Here is a 17,786-nt window from a genome sequence, read left to right as displayed (position 1 = left end):
GGCAAAGACCAAGCCGTGGCAAGAGGCAGTTCCTCATCTAGTGGACAAACATCACCTGTTCTCCTCACAGATCTGTTTCCCATCCCGTACTTGGATCAAAACAAAAACATGTTTACATCCACTACAGACAATAATATAATAGGGCTGCTTAGCATAACTCCTTGATGCTCCTCTTTGCTGACTTCCCTCATTTTAGATAAAATTTGCCCCCGCTTTGCTGCAATGTCCTTCCTGTTTTCCTCTCCTCCTCACCCCACCCCCGCACCACAACCCCTGACCCCTACCCCACTTGGTTTTCTGAGGCAGGTCTCACTACATAGTTGAGGCTAGCTGCAGACTTGCAACTCTCCTGCTTCTGCCATCTGCATTCTAGAATTACAGGCTTGTACCACCCTGTTTCACAAAAGTCATATGAACCAGCAGTCGTTGGGGCCAGTAACTCTACTCGTGAACCAGCTCCTCCCTCTGTCCTTGGGATGGAACATGTTGTGAGAAGAGATAGTCTTGTCCCCTTGCAGAGTGAGTCAGAGTGGTGGCCTTAATGCGTTCAGTTCAGACCACTTTAACTTACATTATTAATAGCAAACTGTATAGTGAAATAGTGATTTGCAAACTTTTGAGGCCAATAACTAATAGATTTTCTGTTATCACTGGGGGAGAAAAAAATTATGTGTGAGTTAACAGACATCGATTAACTATTAAGGAGCCCCCGTGTGTTATTCAGCTAAATCATTTAAACAACAACAACAAAAAAGACTGTACACTTAAGATATGTACAAAAACTGAAAGAGAGCCAGATACAGTGAGTAGTGATGACAGAGCCACTTATAAAATTACACATTCATGTAAGAATGTGGAAATTCAGGCAACGTGTGGATAAGGATGTAGATTAGTGTTTGTCCCACATAGGTTTTAGAAATGGGACTTGGGAAATGTGCTTGGAGCACGCACACACACACACACACACACACACACACACACACACCACTTCAGACAAATTCTTTTCCTTTTTATTGTTCATTAATTTTTTGTTTTCTTGTTTTGTTTTTAAATTAATGTGGTTAAATTAGCAGTATGGCATAATAATGTTTATTATCAGGCCATAATTATTATTACTGTGGTGTTTTCTAACCTGCTAGCAATCAATGAAGACACAGACACCTGCTATATTTTAAAAATACCCTTAATTAACCTGGGGCAGAGCAGGCATTAAGTCCCTAAACTACCTCTCATATTGGGGCAGGTATCCCATATCCTGCCCCAATCCTATGCCATCTGCTTCTAACAATTTCTGTCAAGCCAATGCCCATCCATAATTCCAAATACTTGCTAATTATCATCATCTAGGCCAAATCTCCATCAATGCCAGCCATGTGCTTCTCCTCTACATAACCCATGGTGCTGGTGTTCCTTCCTCCTGCTCTTTTCCTCCGGTCTCTCTTCCTCTTCAAGTCTGTTTTCCAAAAACCCAGCAACCTTAGCCATATCTATCCCCTTTGCCCTGCCCAGGTGTGATGGCTTTTTATTGGTGAAACAAGAATAAGCTCTAGGTAAGGTACAAACAACTTGGGGTACCTCAGACCAACCTCCAACAAATTAACTTTTATTCATTCATTCATTCGTTCGTTCGTTCATTCACTTCACATCCTGATTGTAGCCCCTACACCCTCTCCTCTCCATCCCACTCTCCCTCCCTCTTCCTCCATCCCCTTTACCTATTCCTCAGAAAAGGGGAGCCCCACCCACCCACCCACCCCAGCTCATCAAATCACATTAGGACTGAATGTGTCCTTTTCCATGTGGTCTCGCAGGGCAGCCCTTGTGGGGTGGGGTGGTCAAAAAGCATGCAACAGAGTTTATGCCAGAGACAACTCCTGCTCCCTTTATTAAGGGACCCACTTGAAGCCTGAGTTGCCCATAGGCTACATCTGTGTGGGAGCATCTAGATCCACTCTATGCATGGTCCTTGGTTGGTGCTTTAGTCTCCGAAAGCCCCTCTGGGTCCTGTTTAGTTGGCCTTGTTGGTCTTCTTCTGGAGTGCCTGTCACCTCCAGGTCCTTCTATCCTTCCCCCAACTTTTCCACAGGACTCCCTAAGCTGCACCCAGTGTTTGGCTGTAAGTCTCAGCATCTGTTTCGATCCACTGCTTGATGGCTCTTCTCAGAGGACAGCTATGCTAGCCTTCTATCTGTAAGCATAGAAAATATCATTAATAGTGTGAGAAGCTGGCTCTCTCCCATGGGTTGAGACTCAGATTGGACGAGGCATTAGTTGGACATTCCCTCAATCTCTGCTCTATCTTTATCCCTGCACATCTTGCAGGCAGAATAAGTTTTGGACTGAAGTTTTTGTGGGTGCATTGGTGTTCCCCTCCCTCCACTAGGAGTCTAGTTCAGACAAATTCTTAACCTCTCTCAGTCTGCAGCTCTCTAACATGTACAACTCAGCTGAAGTGGTGATGTAGTCTAGGACTCCTGTAGTTCATTATCTGAAGGAGCGAGAGAGTTGATGATCAAATTAGAGTTGTTAATATCTGTTCACAAAACAAGCTGCGAGTCTCCCAACTTCTTCCATCTACTATCCATGCCTAGCCTTTTGGCACTGCAACACAGCATTGTCATCTACACAGTTGACACTCACGAATTGGACAGCTGAGTTTGTTGTTTTTTTAAATCACAAAATATCTCATGGTTTTCACCGGGCCACCCCTATAACTGTCCTTGGATACATGCAGCCACACGCCTTATGTTAGACATACCTGGAAACTGTTCGTGCTTCATTTGGGAGCCATGAGCTGGAAAGAGTTTTATGTGTAAAGGGCTGGGAATAGGGACTGATGAGGAGGAGAGGAGTCTGTGTGTTGTGAGATGAGTGCTGAAGTCCCAATAAAGAGGCAGTAGTGACAGTAGACAGGCTGTGCCAGTGGTCATCACAGAGCCAGTGTAGCTCTGTCTGTAAGGAGTCGGTAATCATTGGCAGGGATTTCTCTGCCACAACCATCTAAATTTGTCTAAAAGTTAGAGATAAAAAGAAGTATGTTTCAATCTTTGAGAATTCTTAGTAACTTACATGCTTTAATTCACAGTATTAAAGTCACAGAATAGCAGTCTGTTATAGAATGTCTATTTACTATCTATATAGAACTTTTACGTGGGTTGGCCATAATTTGTGTAACCAGTCCTGTAATTTTGGCTTATCAGTGGATATACTGGGTGGTTTTTGTTGCTGTTGTTGTTGTTGTTGCTAAAAAAATACCATCAATTTTTTATCTCATAGTCCTGTATATCAGAAACCTGGCAGAGATTTCACTAAGGAAAACTTTGTTATCTTGGCAGTACTGCATTCCAGCCTGGATATGGGGAGAATCAATCTCTTTACCTCAACCTCAATGGGCTCATGCCTCTCCCTACTCTGTCTTTAGAGTTAGTAGCCATTGTCTTCATGGCCACATGCCCTCTACTTTCCGTCTTTCTCTTCAGCGTGGGACAACACTGTAATTTCATTAGGCCCACCTGGATAGTTCAGTCTAATCTAGCTCAACACTGTGCCATCTGCTTAGCGACCTTGATTCTGTCTAAAGCATATATTTTTTTTTTAACCACACAAAGTCACATCATTACATTTAGGTAATGGGGACGTAGAAACTTGGGGCGGGGGAGAAACAGTATTGTACCTTAACACTGTGTTTTGTTGCTGAAGTTCTGTAAGTAACACCAGAACAAAGGCAATGCTCTCAAGATTCTCCTCCTACATTGGTCTTTAGTTATGTCTCTGACTCTTTACATTAAACAGATGGCCAACTCTAACCTGTAAATTGAAATATATCCCTCCATTATTTATTCATCATATATCTCTACAGGTTTCCTCTATCCCTGATAATCACTTGATTTAGAATGACTTAATTTGTTTCGGAGTTGTTCTACAGACCATAAGGTGTTGCGGCATGTCACGGATGGTAAAGACCTCCCCTTAAATTCTCTTGATGAAATCTTGGAATGCTTTCTCCCCTAAGCTGAACAGGCAGCAGACTATAGGCATTGAAGGCAGCCTGCCCAGGGGACGCTGCTTCCTGCATGACCTTATAGTTCTCCATGTCTTACCGTTAAGCTAATACAGTTGCGCCTTCCATTTTGTTTTTATTTTTCCCCCTCGTGTCAGATGAACCCCAGGAGCATTTCCAAGCATTGCACTGCACAAGGCTAGGAGAGGGTAGGGGTAGGAGGAAGAAGCAGGAACAAGCTGACCCTAAAATTAGAAGAAAGGGGGTGATTGATTACCCAGTTCATCCAAACTGCCACCCCACCCACTCCTACCCTATGTAAATCACAAAAAAAAAAAAAAAGCCAGAAGAGGGTCTCAGGCAGTGGCAAGCAGAACCATGTGTTTCTTCGCTCCAGGTCTAACCTCTTTCATCTTCACACAAATGATGCTGTCATTTCTCTGCCTTTGTAAAAAGAAGAAGAAAAAAACTTTCTAAAGGATTTCAGAAAAAATACACCAATGACCTTCACAACAAAACAGTGTTACTTTCCCATGGAATTGTAATAATTAATTAAATCAGGCTTTATAATTGGCTATCAAAATAGAAGTAGCAGAAAGGAAACAGAAAACTCCTGCTCAGAGCCAGATGTGTTGGCACGTGTCTGTGTTCTCAACAGTGCAGAGGCTGAGGCAGTGGGGTTTAGTACAGATTCTAGGCCACCCTAACATGGGTTAGTGTGAGTGGGTCAAAATGAAGAAGTAAATGACTCTGGGTTGGCAGTCAGCTGAGGTGCGCCTACTGGCGCACACCTCAGGAAGCTGAGACCAGAAGACCACTGCGTTATAATTCAAGGCCATTGGGAACTACATGAATTCAAAGCCCACCTAGCCTACAGAGTGAAACCTTATTTCAAAAACACCAAGAAGATCTATATAAACAAATAAGCAGTACACAAAATTCAGCTCCTGCTCAGTGTGTAACAAGTCTCCAGCACACCATTTCCTGTGGTACCATGGAGGGCATAGAGGACTCCCCTTCCCTCTGTGTTCCATGTCTGTGGAAGGACCCTCCTGGGAAAGCCTACTCAAGGCACGTCTTTGCTGACACTGAGTTGTTCCCAATGGAGATGTGAGTTGCCTTGGCTTTTAGCCTCTGGAGCTAGGAATTGAAAATGGAAATACTTTTTATACAGAAAACAAAGAGGTTAATACAGAGCATGTAGACGCACATGCTGGTGCATTGTGTGTGTGTGTGTGTGTGTGTGTGTGTGTGTGTGTGTGTGTGTGTGTGTGTGTTCTGGAGTGAATAAAGCACAGTTCTAGGGCCTTTTTATTTAAACATCAAAGAACACAGCACTGTCAGCATGCCCACACCAAACAGGCAGCCTAATTGACTGTTTAATCATGCATGGGCATGCCAGGCTTCTCTTTGCACGTCCTCTCCCCAGGGCTGTTCCAGCTCAACTAGTTCCCGGCCTAGGAAAAAACTGATCCTCTTTCTTTCTGATATTTGGGGAAAGAGAAATAAAATTTATCCATAGTCATTCCAAAGTCTCCTCGTTTCAAACAAAGCTTAAGAGTGCTTAAGTATATAGAAAGGCAATGAAGTAAAATAAACTTTAGTTGAGATTTGGGGGCAGAGTCAACACGGAGACAAGCTGCACCCGAGCACTTCTCGGCTGAGTGAGGAGAGGAAGGAGGGGTTGCTGTGTTCAGCTGCCCAGCCGGGACCAAGCTGGGTAATTGGAATCACCAATTATGCATTCGGGTAGCGAGATGGGATTCATTACTGTCTTCATGGTCAAGTACCACTTTGCCTTCTCTTTTGGCTTGTAGCTTGGGGAGCCTGGTGGTCTCCCTCAGTGGAATAAGTCCCCCCCCCATCTTTTTAATCTTTCACTGTGTCTGGTGCCTTATAGACCCTGAAAATGCATTTTAATTGCATCAGATTGAGACATTTTACTATTACTACATTTACATTGAAATATATTTGCATTGTCATTAATATAGCTATGTGTTAATTGCTCTTTCATATTTCAGAAAATACAAAGCCTGTCTAAAGACAAACACACAGGTGTCACTTTCTCTTGTTTATTTCATGTTTGGTTTACATAAACTAATAGTGGATCAGTGCTGGGCTGATGGTGCCTAAATATGTGGCATGTGCTAATGTATAAAATCTTACTATTTCATAGGAAAAATGTAAGTAGTATATACTCATTATACACTGAGAAGAATAAAAAATAACTAGAAACTGAATGCTTACCAATTTGTTTTGTTTTGCTTTGCTTTTTTGAATAGATGAGCCCTACATTATTTTTCTTTTCTGCACTCCCTTCTGCACACTCTTGGTCTGTGATCTTAGTGAGTCCATGGAGATTTTGAGTCATATGTAAACATGTTCTGAAATGTTAACTTTATATAGATTTTAAAAATTCTGCCAAACTTTTACTTGCAACCAAACTTTTGAGGCCATCGCAGTTTAAGATACTTTTTTAAAATCCCTTTTGCTATAAGCAGTGCTTTTCCTGAAGCAAAATGTCATGACCTGCCCTTTTCTCAACCTCTTAAGACTCCTGAGAGGAATTTTAAATAGACTGTCACCATCCTCCCCGTGACTTGCTCTAATGAGTTGTTAGATGGACACCAATTGAAGCTAAAGACACAATAAACCATGAAGGAAAATATAGTTTCTATAACTGTTAGAATAAAAATCTCACAAGTTATTTATAGTCATTTTTAAATCCTGCTTTGGGGGGGGGTGAGGAGATGGCTCAGTTAGTACAGTGCTGGCCCTGAAAACATGAAAGCTAGGTTCTGGTCCCCAATATCCATGTTAACAGCCAGGGGCTAGGAGGAAGCCAAATGAAGGGATAGCTTCCCAACATTGGGCTAAAGGTGGAGGAGACAGGTGGGTCCTGGAGTTGACTTCTCAGCCTAGATTAACCAGTGTGCTTTGAGATCAGAGAGATCATGTTTAATTGAAGACCATATTTGATCTCAACTGAACCTGCATACTCATCACACAGCCATACAAAAACATACATAACATGAAACACAAGGAGAAGTCCTGGTCTCAGGACTGGGAGGATGCCGGGAATGCAAGCTAGCCAGTGAAGCAGAAAGGACCATGGCTGCATGGAGGCAGGATAGCACTGGACAGTGAGGGGGTGGACAAGCTAAGGCCTTCACGACAGTTCCCCCACTCGTCCTTCTCATTCTGCTCCCCAGCACTCTTTTAATTTCTGCAAACCCTCTGGATGGTCGTATTGCTTTTTCATCAATGGTATTAGGATTATTTTTAAATATTCAAAATTTAAAACTATTCCATTATGCGTTTAGAAAGGTTAAAGCATCGTGGTCCATGAATTATATGTGTCTACAAAGATAAATATAGGAAGAAAGGAGTTTATGGTTGTGTTATGCTTTGCATAAACATCTAGTAAATGCCTGTAAACAATCAGCAGCCTGTGATAGCAGCTGCAAAAGGGAAAGACACATGAACAATTCTTCCAGGAATATTAGCTTAGTACAAGAAGTAGGTGCATTTATTAAAGTAACCGTAATGTGAGAGAAAAGGGATGTGGGTAATCAGAGAGATACAAATTAATTTCTTAAGCAACAAATTCAGGAGAGATGGCTAATGTTAATCATCTGGAAATATTAATGAGTTCATGGGAGGGATCCCAATGCTACCTGTAGTTCATGGCTTAGGAGGACTGATGGTCAAGGCGTGCCCTTCAGGTCACTATGCTTCCCAGGGATGACTCAAGGGTACAGGCTGAGAGATGAGTGCCATGGAATTATTCTCCCATGAGTGAGAAATTCCACATTCTGGAGACCCCTTTAGCTGTTAGCTGAAAGTACATAGTGGGTTAACTGGATACGAATAGCTGTGGTTTGTAACATGAACAGGCTAAGACTTTGAAGATAGTGAAACAAAAACATAGAGGAATGGCAGCGTAGTTTCCAAAGTATCTTTGGTCTTCTGAAAACTTGCTGGAGAAATGTTTCTTACTCCTAGACGTTGTGTTGGCAAATTAAGAGATAGAGGCAGTAGGTTGAGTGGCTGAAGGGGCTCCGTGTCCATCCGCACATACCATACTTGAGAACACATGGTGACTGGGCAGCAGTAAGTGATGGTGGCAAGTGAAAGGAGCGGTCTGTGGAGGATGGAGGAGTCTCTAAGAGTAAAGAATTGTGTGGCTGGAGATTCAGGTGCAGATCTGAGGAGTGGCTTTGCCTTGGGGAAGTCTGATAATTTGCTTCTGTATGTATGACACACCATACACCTACACTGCTCTGAGAATCTGACAAAGACATAGTCAAAGGAAAACTGTGAGCCGGGTCACAAATCTCCATGGGATAGTAAGTGACCAGAAAGCAAACAGAGGATGAAGAAGAGAAGGAACCAAGGTGATGTCATTCTCCCTAGTTTATTCTCCACCACCTCAGGCTCTGGGGAATATAGGATTTGGAGGAAAAGAGCCTGACCTCTGGCGACCAGGTAATCTGAAGGAACTAAAGCCCTGCATGTTGTTAGAATACATGGGAAATTGAAACATGATAGGCAAATGCCATGCGCTCTTATCTGACATAATTAGGACCCATGTGCTGGGACGGTTAAGGGGACACGCCATAAGCATATCCTGGACATTTTATTTCTCACCTCCCCTTAACAGCATGCCCATTGTTTTAACAATCCTGTTGGTTTTATTGAGTAAATCATACCCATATTGTCCATGAATCTCAGGCTTTAGTTTCTTTCCAAGTGAACAAGGACTGAAATATACCGGAGAAGAAAGCCAGGACAAGAACCTCTCCATTAGCTTGGTGTGGTGGCACACGCCTTTAATCCCAGCGCTCAGGAGGCAGAGACAGGCAGATCACTGTGAGTTCAAGGCCAGTCTGGTCTACAAAGTGAGTCCAGGACAGCCAAGGCTACACAAAGAAACCCTGTCTCTGAAAGCAAAACAAAACAAAACCAAAAAAAGAATCTCTCTGGTTCAGGGTCATGATTTCCCACAAAATTGTCTCAGCTTCATCTCCTTGCCTCTCCAAAGAATAGGGATCTGTTCTTAATATAGCTCATTTTTAATGTTTGCATTTTATTGATTTGTGGTTAAATTATATAATTACAGTAACATACAAATGGGTTTGGAGTAGTCACCCGTAGCCATGTCCACATAGCGTGACAGTTGGGAGATGTAAGCATTAGTGAGATCCTAAATGTCCAGTATCTGGCATCAAGTGCAAAAATACTTTATGGGGAAAAAAAACGAGTAAATTATCCAGGCAAATTGGTAAATTGAAGGTCAGACTTGAGAGCTTCTGCATTGTGAGGGGCGAAGGAGGGTCAGGCTGGTGAAGCAGATACATGCTCTTCCTGAGGTCTCCAGAGGTGGAATCTCAAAAGGGGCTTCTAAGACAGAGGGACTTCCTGTTGGGGGCATCAGGGAATTGTAGAAGGCTCCCAACCTTTGTCATATTTTCCTTGATTAGACCCGAAGACTAACACAAGTATTTAAATGTTGAAATTTGTTATCATGTATTAAATATGATTATTAATTACTTGTCCCACAGGTTTTCTAATTTGTGGAGTATGGCTTAATTTAAGGTTACTATGATATACCAGCTCAGATGTCAGGCCTGATCTGAAATAGCCACAATCTTAATTTCTAGTTTTCTAACTTGTATCTTTGCCTTTGTATCTTGCATCTATATTTTAGAAAAGAGTATATAAAATATTTTTCAAAGTTTTAAGTTTTTTTTTTAAATTATACCTTGATTAAAACATTTTTCCTCTTAAAGCTGTTGATTTATTTTTCATAGATGTCCCTCTTATTTTACTTCAACAGGAAATACTTCTCAGTTAAGAGAAAATCTCTCTGTCTCTGTGTGTATGTGTGTGTGTGTGTGTGTGTGTGTGTCTGTCTGTCTGTCTCTGTGTGTGTGTGTGTCTGTCTGTCTCTCTCTCTCTCTCTCTTTGTGTGTGTGTGTGTCTGTCTGTCTATCTCTCTCTCTCTGTGTCTCTGTCTGTCTGTCTGTCTGTCTCTCTCTCTCGTTGCTGTTGTTCATGTCTTTGCTTTAAGAAGGGTTCGTTTCATTTCCATTTGCATTTTAGCATCTTCTTTTGTAGTCCAGGCTGTCTTCTCAAACGCTGGCATTATTATCAAGGCATTTTAAATTGTGTTTTCAGTATATACACTCTTGGTATGACATATAAACATAGACTGACTTTTTTAGGAGCTAATGGAAGATCCCCAAAAAAAATGAAACTTGCCTGTGCATTTTCTAAGACTTATAATTGATCAGCTGCTCTCTAGTTTGGTCGTCTTGTTAACCAGACCACCTTCCAGCCCAAACCAGTTGCTACTGGTAGAAGCTGGTACAGCCAAGTGGTGCCATATTAACATATTTGACAAAATTCTTCAGTTAATTTGGCCAACTTAAAACACTGCCAGCAATAGCATATTCCATGTGTTTTAGACTTATGACAGTAATATTTTCATAGATTTTTGCTATGAGAGTTTGTTTGTTTGTTTGTTTGTTTGTTTTTGTTTTATAAGCTTTCATGTTCTGTTCTGTCTCAGCGGCTGACTCCTAGAGCTAACTCCCTGTGACAGGCTTCAGCTTCTTTCGTTCTTTTACCAGTTGTCCACACCGACTAGAGCAAGTGTCTTGGGCCGTTATCTTCTTTTATTTTGTTTTTGAGGTTATCATGTAACTACAACATTTCTCTCTTCCCTTTCCTCCCTCCAATCCCTCCCATATGCCCCTCCCTGCTCTCCTTCAAACTCATGGCCTCCTTTTTGTTTCATTAATTGTTATTGCACGCCTATATGTGTTTACATATACATTTATATTCCTAAATATAACCTGCTCACTGAGCTTCTATCTTTTTCAATTATAAGAACTCTTAAATATTTTGATAGTTTATGTTAACTAAATCTAAGTAACTAAAAAAAAACATTAATATATCTGTTTATTCTGCACGATAGATAGAGTAGAAAAAGCTGTTGCCTCTGGAAGGGAAAGAATGGAGTTTTGAAAGTTCTTAAGTGCTCTGTGCACATGTGTGTTTAACGTATAAATTACGTTAAACATGTGACCACTTATCCATATTCTTTCACTGCTTCTTGAAAGTTGTTTTTGTTTTTTTGTTTTTTTGTTTTTCTTAACTATTTTGCCTGCTATTTAAAAGTCAAGTTTGGAAGGCACATGCCACTCCTAAGACAGCAGCAGCACATGTACAGGCTCCACCTTATCCAAACCTAAAGCCTCTTTACAAAGCTAGGAATGAGTCTTCTGTGGGCACAGGCAGTCCTAGGGTTTCTCCTTCCCGGGGGAAGGGGAGGGTAGGAGGGTAGGGGGATGGTACCTGTGAGATGACTGAGGGATGCCCAGGGAGGGAGCATTTAAAGAAATGACTTTGAAGTATGTCCTGCTTCAAGTCTAAATGGGAGTCCCTTCTCTGTTTCTATCTTCTCACAGGAAGGAGGTTCCTACCCTTTGCCCCCATTTTAACCGGAGGCCTAGGCCCTTGAAAACTCAAACTATTGCATGAAGGTTTAGAAGGCAGTATGCCGACTGAGTGGTAGCCAGCCACATAAACCAGTGACTGACACAAGAACAGAGTGACATTGTTTTCAAGAATGTCGATGCAACTATGCTTGGTCATGTTAAGCAAATTTAAGCCAATCTCCTAGAAACAAGAAAACTGCATTTCCCTCTCATTCGTGTTCCTAGATAAATATGGCGTCATAATTCACAGATAATAAAATCATGTGTGTGTATGTGGCATGGAAGAAGTGGATCTGTCCAGAAGAGCAAAAGGAATGAATGGGAGGGGCGGAGAGAAAGCAGCGGTGGCCTGGGGAGTGTTCACAGAACACTCAGCACCTTTGAATAAGCGTGTCCTCAGAGGATCTCCTAGGGCGTATAATGAAAGCACACTAGTGCAAATAAAAAGAGGTAGCCTTTTCAAAGTTGCCTCATGTCTTCATTCATGAAAATATTGGCATTTGCACACACTAAAACTTTAATTATGGCCTGTGTTTCTTAGAGAGGACATGCTTTTTTTTTTTTTTTAATTAGCCAGCCAGTCTGCATATTTTTTTATTGGTGAGTGGAAGCCGTTTGAATTTTAAGTTGTAACTGAGAAAGTCTGCTAATTTTTTGTAAGTCTGTGAGTTCTCTGCGCTAGGCGGCTACACCCCTTTGTTCATCTGTTAGTCTCCTGACACTAGTGGCTTCTAGTTCACCGTGTTGCACATAGTGGGCTCGTTCTTTCTTTTTATTTTTTTAATTTTTTATTATTAATTTATTCTTGTTACATCTCAATGGTTATCCCATCCCTTGTGTCCTCCCATTCTTCCCTCCCTCCCATTTTCCCCTTACTCCCCTCCCCTATGACTGTGATTGAGGGGGATTACCTCCCCCTGTATATGCTCATAGGGTATCAAGTCTCTTCTTGGTAACCTGCTGTTCTTCCTCTGAGTGCCACCAGGTCTCCCCCTCCAGGGGACATGGTCAAATGTAAGGCACCAGAGTACGTGAGAAAGTCATATCCCACTCTCCACTCAACTGTAGAGAATGTTCTGACCATTGGCTAGATCTGGGAAGGGGTTTAAAGTTTACCGCCTGTATTGTCCTTGGCTGGTGCCTTAGTTTGAGCGGGACCCCTGGGCCCAAATCTGCCTATCATAATGTTCTACTTATAGGTTTCTAGGACCCTCTGGATCCTTCTACTTTGCCATTCTCCCATGCTTCTCTCATCTAGAGTCCCAATAGGATGTCCTCCCCTCTGTCCCAGTTTCCTGGTAAGTGAAGGCTTTCGTGGGACATGCCCCTTGGGCTAGTATGCAGATATAAGTGAGTATATACCATTTGATTCTTTCTGCTTCTGGGTTAATTCACTCATTATGATCATTTCTAGCTCAATCCATTTGTCCACAAATTTCAGGAATTCCTTGTTTTTAATAGCTGAGTAGTATTCCATAGTGTATATGTACCACAGTTTCTTTATCCACTCTTCTACTGAGGGACACTTAGGCTGTTTTCATGTTCTGGCTATTATGAATAAGGCTGCTATGAACATGGTTGAGCAAATATTCTTGTTGTGTGGTGGAGCATCTTCTGGGTATATTCCAAGGAGTGGAATAGCTGGGTCTTGAGGAAGCCCTATTCCCAGTTTTCTGAGATAGCACCAGATAGATTTCCAAAGCGGCTGTACTAGTTTGCATTCCCACCAGCAATGAAGGAGTGTTCCTCTCTCCCCACATCCTCGCCAGCTTGTGGTGTCGCTTGAGTTTTTGATCTTAGCCATTCTGATGGGTGTAAGATGGAATCTCAGAGTTGTTTTGATTTGCATTTCCCTGATGACTAAGGAGGTTGAGCATTTCTTTAAGTGTTTCTCAGCCATTTGATACTCCTCTGTTGAGAATTCTCTGTTTAGTTCCAAGCCCCATTTCTCAATTGGGTTATTCGGTTTGGTGGTGTTTAGCTTCTTGAGTTCTTTATATATTTTGGATATTAGACCTTTGTCAGATGTAGGGTTGGTGAAGATTTTTTCCCAGTCTGTAGGCTGTCGCTTTGTTCTCTTGACAGTGTCTCCAGCCTTATAGAAGCTTCTCAGCCTCAATGAGGTCCTATTTATTAATTGTTGACATTAAAGCCAGGGCTGTTGGTGTTCTGTTCAGGAAGTTGTCTCCTGTGCCAATATGTTCCAGGCTCTTCCCCATGGAGTCTTTCTTATCTCTCCTTTTTTCATCTAGTCCTCTTGTGACTTTTTTCTCTTCTCTCTGCTCCTGTGATCAGAACTTTCTTTTTTCCTACTTTGTTCTTTAGTGTGTTACTGACTCTCCGGGTCCTGATTGATTTCCTTACTCAGCTGCTTGTTTGAGGCCATTGGTCCATTTTTGGTCAATTTTGAGCTCTTAATCTGGCTTTTTAGCCATTTCTGCATCAATAAGTGAGGTGTTGTAGATTCTGGAGGACCCACGTTGCCAGTAACACTCTAGAAGAGATGTCTGCTCCTTCCCCCGTGCCATAGAACCACATCCCGTCACGTGATCACATAGCTGGAGCTGAGAGCAGCCACGCTTTCTTCTTGACTCTTCTGTTTGTACTTTACAGCTGTCCTACTGCTACCCTCATAGGTTTCTGATGCTCATTATTTTTCTTTCCTGCAATGGAGTCTTTCTTTCTTGATACTTTTGTTTCAGCAGGTCAGACAAAGGCAGTTTCTAGCCTCTCACTTTACCCAAAAGTCTCTCGGGGCAGTCTGCTCACAGAACAAGTGTCTTTTTGAGATTTCTCTTCCAGTTCCATTTGCTTTTTTCATTGCCTATAAGACAGAACCCAACTACAGTAGCTTTCAGGAATTGCCCACTTGGGGGAGTGAGGGCGCCTGAGAAGGAACTGGGTAGCCCGTATTTATATCCCCCTTGCTTTCAGCCCACACTAAATACTAGGGTTCCAGATGAAACATTTCTGTCCTTTGTGTGTTTTGGTCTCTCTGCCTTCACTGCCATCCCAGATTGCCATGCCTGCTGGAAAAGCCCTGTGATCCTTCATGGCTCCCCAACCATTAAATTTCATACATAAGCAAGGCACACTACACATTAAATGAAAATATTCTTTGTTGTCATAATGAAAGAAAACCCCACAGGTTCCATCTTACCAATGAAAACTCAGGAGCCAGATGAGATGCTGGGGTGAAAACTTGCTGGCTTAGAGAGGCAGAAAAAGCACCCAGCTGACCTTCCTACTCAGCTCAATATTCCAAAAGGAGAAGCCAAAAGCCAAAGAGCCTGCTGGCTCAGCTGACGGCCCAGGAGGAAAAAGCCAAAAAGTAAAAGCCAAAAAGCTAAAGAGCTCCTTCTTCTCCATGCAGTCTTAAATACCCTTCTCTCAAAACCCTTCCTTTCTACTTAATCCCTGTCAGCTGGTTTCTTTGTCCACCTCTTGACCTAGGGTTAACTTTATTAATCCTGTGTACAGTGATCTGTTAAAGGGCTGAGCCACACCATAATCACCTGTCTACAATAAGCAGAAAGCTGTTGGATTAAAGGTGTGTGTTAGCGCTGAACCACACCAAACAAGAAGAAGGTTTTTGCAGTTCATAGTCTCAGGGATCACAATGGGATCAAAGATCTTGCAACTTTTCTTCTGTTCTGTATTCCACATAGTAAAATAAAGCAGTTTGTTTCCATTTTATTCCCTAATATCAGCCTGCTCTCTTGAGGACATCAATACACAGTCCATAAATAAATATTTAGCAAATGCAGACTAGCTTTGCCTGTACAGTACACTGCAGTGATACCATCCAGATTTGAGTTTTTAACTCTCAGGACAGTGTCTGATTGCACATTGCCCCTAAAGCTCTAGTCCCACCATGGTTTTGCACCTAAATAACATTCTATTTTAGATAAACTCAAACAACTTAGTTTAACACTGCTCTCTTTTGCATTCCCTAAATTAACTCTGGCAATTTTGCCAGTTTTGCATTAAAAAAAAATTAAAACATCAAAAAAGCCTTGGTTCACTTTCCATGGCTCCATTGGGAGAATGATTTTGTTCAATGTGTCACTTTTCATTGCTAGAACAGCAAGAAGACCCTGGCATCTGGGTAGCATAGCCAGGGCCGAGTCATTTCAGCATCACACATTTGAGTTTTCCTGACTAGTTCTGCCTTGTTAGATTCATTTTCTTCTGCAGATGATACAAGCACCCTTGCTGTACAGACCTCTGTAACAATATGTGCAGCAAAACTTGAAAATTGGTCTTAAAAACTTTTTTTTAAAAAAAATCACCATTTGGGTGTGATGAATTGCCTTCACAGATTTTTTTTCATCACTTTATCCTCTGAAAACATTCACAGTTTTCATGGTAGGAGTTATTCCTCTGGGGATTTGTGGTTTTATAACAGCTGTCATCATTCAGAATCTTCAAATGGCTTATGTAATTGTTAGTGTGATCAGTAAAATATACCTTTCATGTTGCACAGTAATTTATGGATTCAGATTGCTATTTTTAAAAAGAAAAATACTCTGTTGGGACGAATGAGCTGTAAGGCTGTTAATAATTCATGTAAGAACCTTGTCTTCATTAATTTAAAAACTAACAAACAAACCATTGATAAATCAAAGAAACATATTTAAGACATATTTTTATTTTGAAATATGTAAGTATTGATAAATAGCTAGAAGCTACAGATTTTTTTTTTTACTATGAAAATAACAGGTTTGATTTCACATTCTACTTCAACACCAACTGTCAAGCTTAAAATGACTCAAAGCTAGGCAAAGCCATAGTTCAGAGTGCATTGTTGGTGTTTGAATTCTTTCAATAGAAAAGTATCTCATGAGAAAATTGTTGTCTCTTTGAATTTGGGTAAGCAAGAAAATTAGATCATGCTGGAGACTTAACCTCAAAGAGGAACACCATCTCCCAGAAACCACCAAACCATTCTTTTGGGCATAGGTCAACGCTTCATCTTGTACAAAGCTAAGGACATCTTGACACACCCTTCTCCTGCACTTCTTTACAGAGACCCTTTACGTTTTCCACCACCGCCAGGGTCACATTATATCAGTCTCTTTATACATAGTCTTAGAACTTACCCTCCATGGTTTTAGTGAGCCTAGTGGCTGCTACAGTGTCAGAGGTGGGACATTTCATCTTGGAAGCACTCAGCCTTCTCCCTCTCAAGTAACTGTGCCTGAGAACGGTTCCTTCATTGTGAGCCTTTGAAGTGCTTACGCGAAGTCTTATAACAATGCTGTTAGTGTAGTTAACCATTTTTTTTTCAGGTGGCTGCATCTCTCTGTCTGATTGACACTTTCCTTGACTAGCTACCAACAACAATCTTCTCTGTTCTTTGCTCGCAGGTACTACAGCGCAACCATCCTGCAGATGTCCGGCGTGGAAGATGACAGACTTGCAATATGGCTGGCCTCAGTTACGGCTTTCACCAATTTCATTTTCACTCTAGTGGGAGTCTGGCTTGTCGAGAAAGTGGGTCGCAGGAAGCTTACCTTTGGTAGTTTGGCAGGTAGGTGCCTGGATGTATAATCCTGCTTCAAAAAAAACCCAAAACCTTCTAGTAGGGACAGTGACTTTCCCAAAAGATAACAGCAGCTTCTGAGAGTGAGTTTTGAGGCAAACAGCACAAAACTAGAAAGATCGACAGAAAGCAAATAAATAACGGTAAGATCTTTCAACCAGTTCGGGAGTAAGTGGTTAGAACAAGATTGTGACCGGAAAGGAGTTGTATGGACACATTTACCGAAGATGTGTTTCTGTCAACAGTCGGAGAGCTACTCAGAGAAGCAGAAGTGACGAGCTCAGCCACAGTTTTTGCCATGCCTGTTCTGAAAAGCTTGCCATTTATGCTCTTATTTTGCAACATTGTATTTTTAATTTTGATGTAGCATGGAGGCAAATATTAGAAAATTCCTTCACAAAGCAAGGAAAGACTTTTTAAAACAGGCCTAAATTCTAGGGCAAAACCTGATGGGTAAAGCAAAATAAGGGAAAAACACAAGTGTTTTTGTATTAAGATTTCACCTACTGTTTCTGTGTAAAGGGCTCTGTAAAGGGATCCACCTGTAACATTGTCTTTACATGGCTAAACCAGGTACTTTCTTTTTTTTTTTTTTTTTTTTTTTTTTTTTTTTCAAATGTACAAACACATTTGGCTGTATTCCCATAGCAACCTTATATTTGGAGTAAAATGTGTGTTTTACACTGAAACATAAGGATTTTAGAGTGGCAGTAACTAAATTCTACTAAAACAAAAT

At 41.5% G+C, this 17,786-nt stretch overlaps 1 protein-coding gene across 1 annotated transcript in view; it reads left to right on the top strand.

The window, feature by feature from the left end:
• Slc2a13 (solute carrier family 2 member 13) overlaps positions 1-17,786 on the top strand; it is a 280,523-nt gene that overhangs the window by 187,865 nt on the left and 74,872 nt on the right. Inside the window, exon 5 of the mRNA XM_051160231.1 lies at positions 16,875-17,038. Coding sequence (XP_051016188.1) covers positions 16,875-17,038 — 164 coding nt within the window. The remainder of the gene's footprint in view (positions 1-16,874; positions 17,039-17,786) is intronic.

The sequence above is a fragment of the Acomys russatus genome, chromosome 17, assembly GCF_903995435.1.
Source record: "Acomys russatus chromosome 17, mAcoRus1.1, whole genome shotgun sequence".
NCBI classification, from domain to species: domain Eukaryota; kingdom Metazoa; phylum Chordata; class Mammalia; order Rodentia; family Muridae; genus Acomys; species Acomys russatus.
The sequence above is the reverse complement of the archived record's forward strand: the minus strand, read 5'-3'. Positions and strand labels throughout refer to the sequence as shown.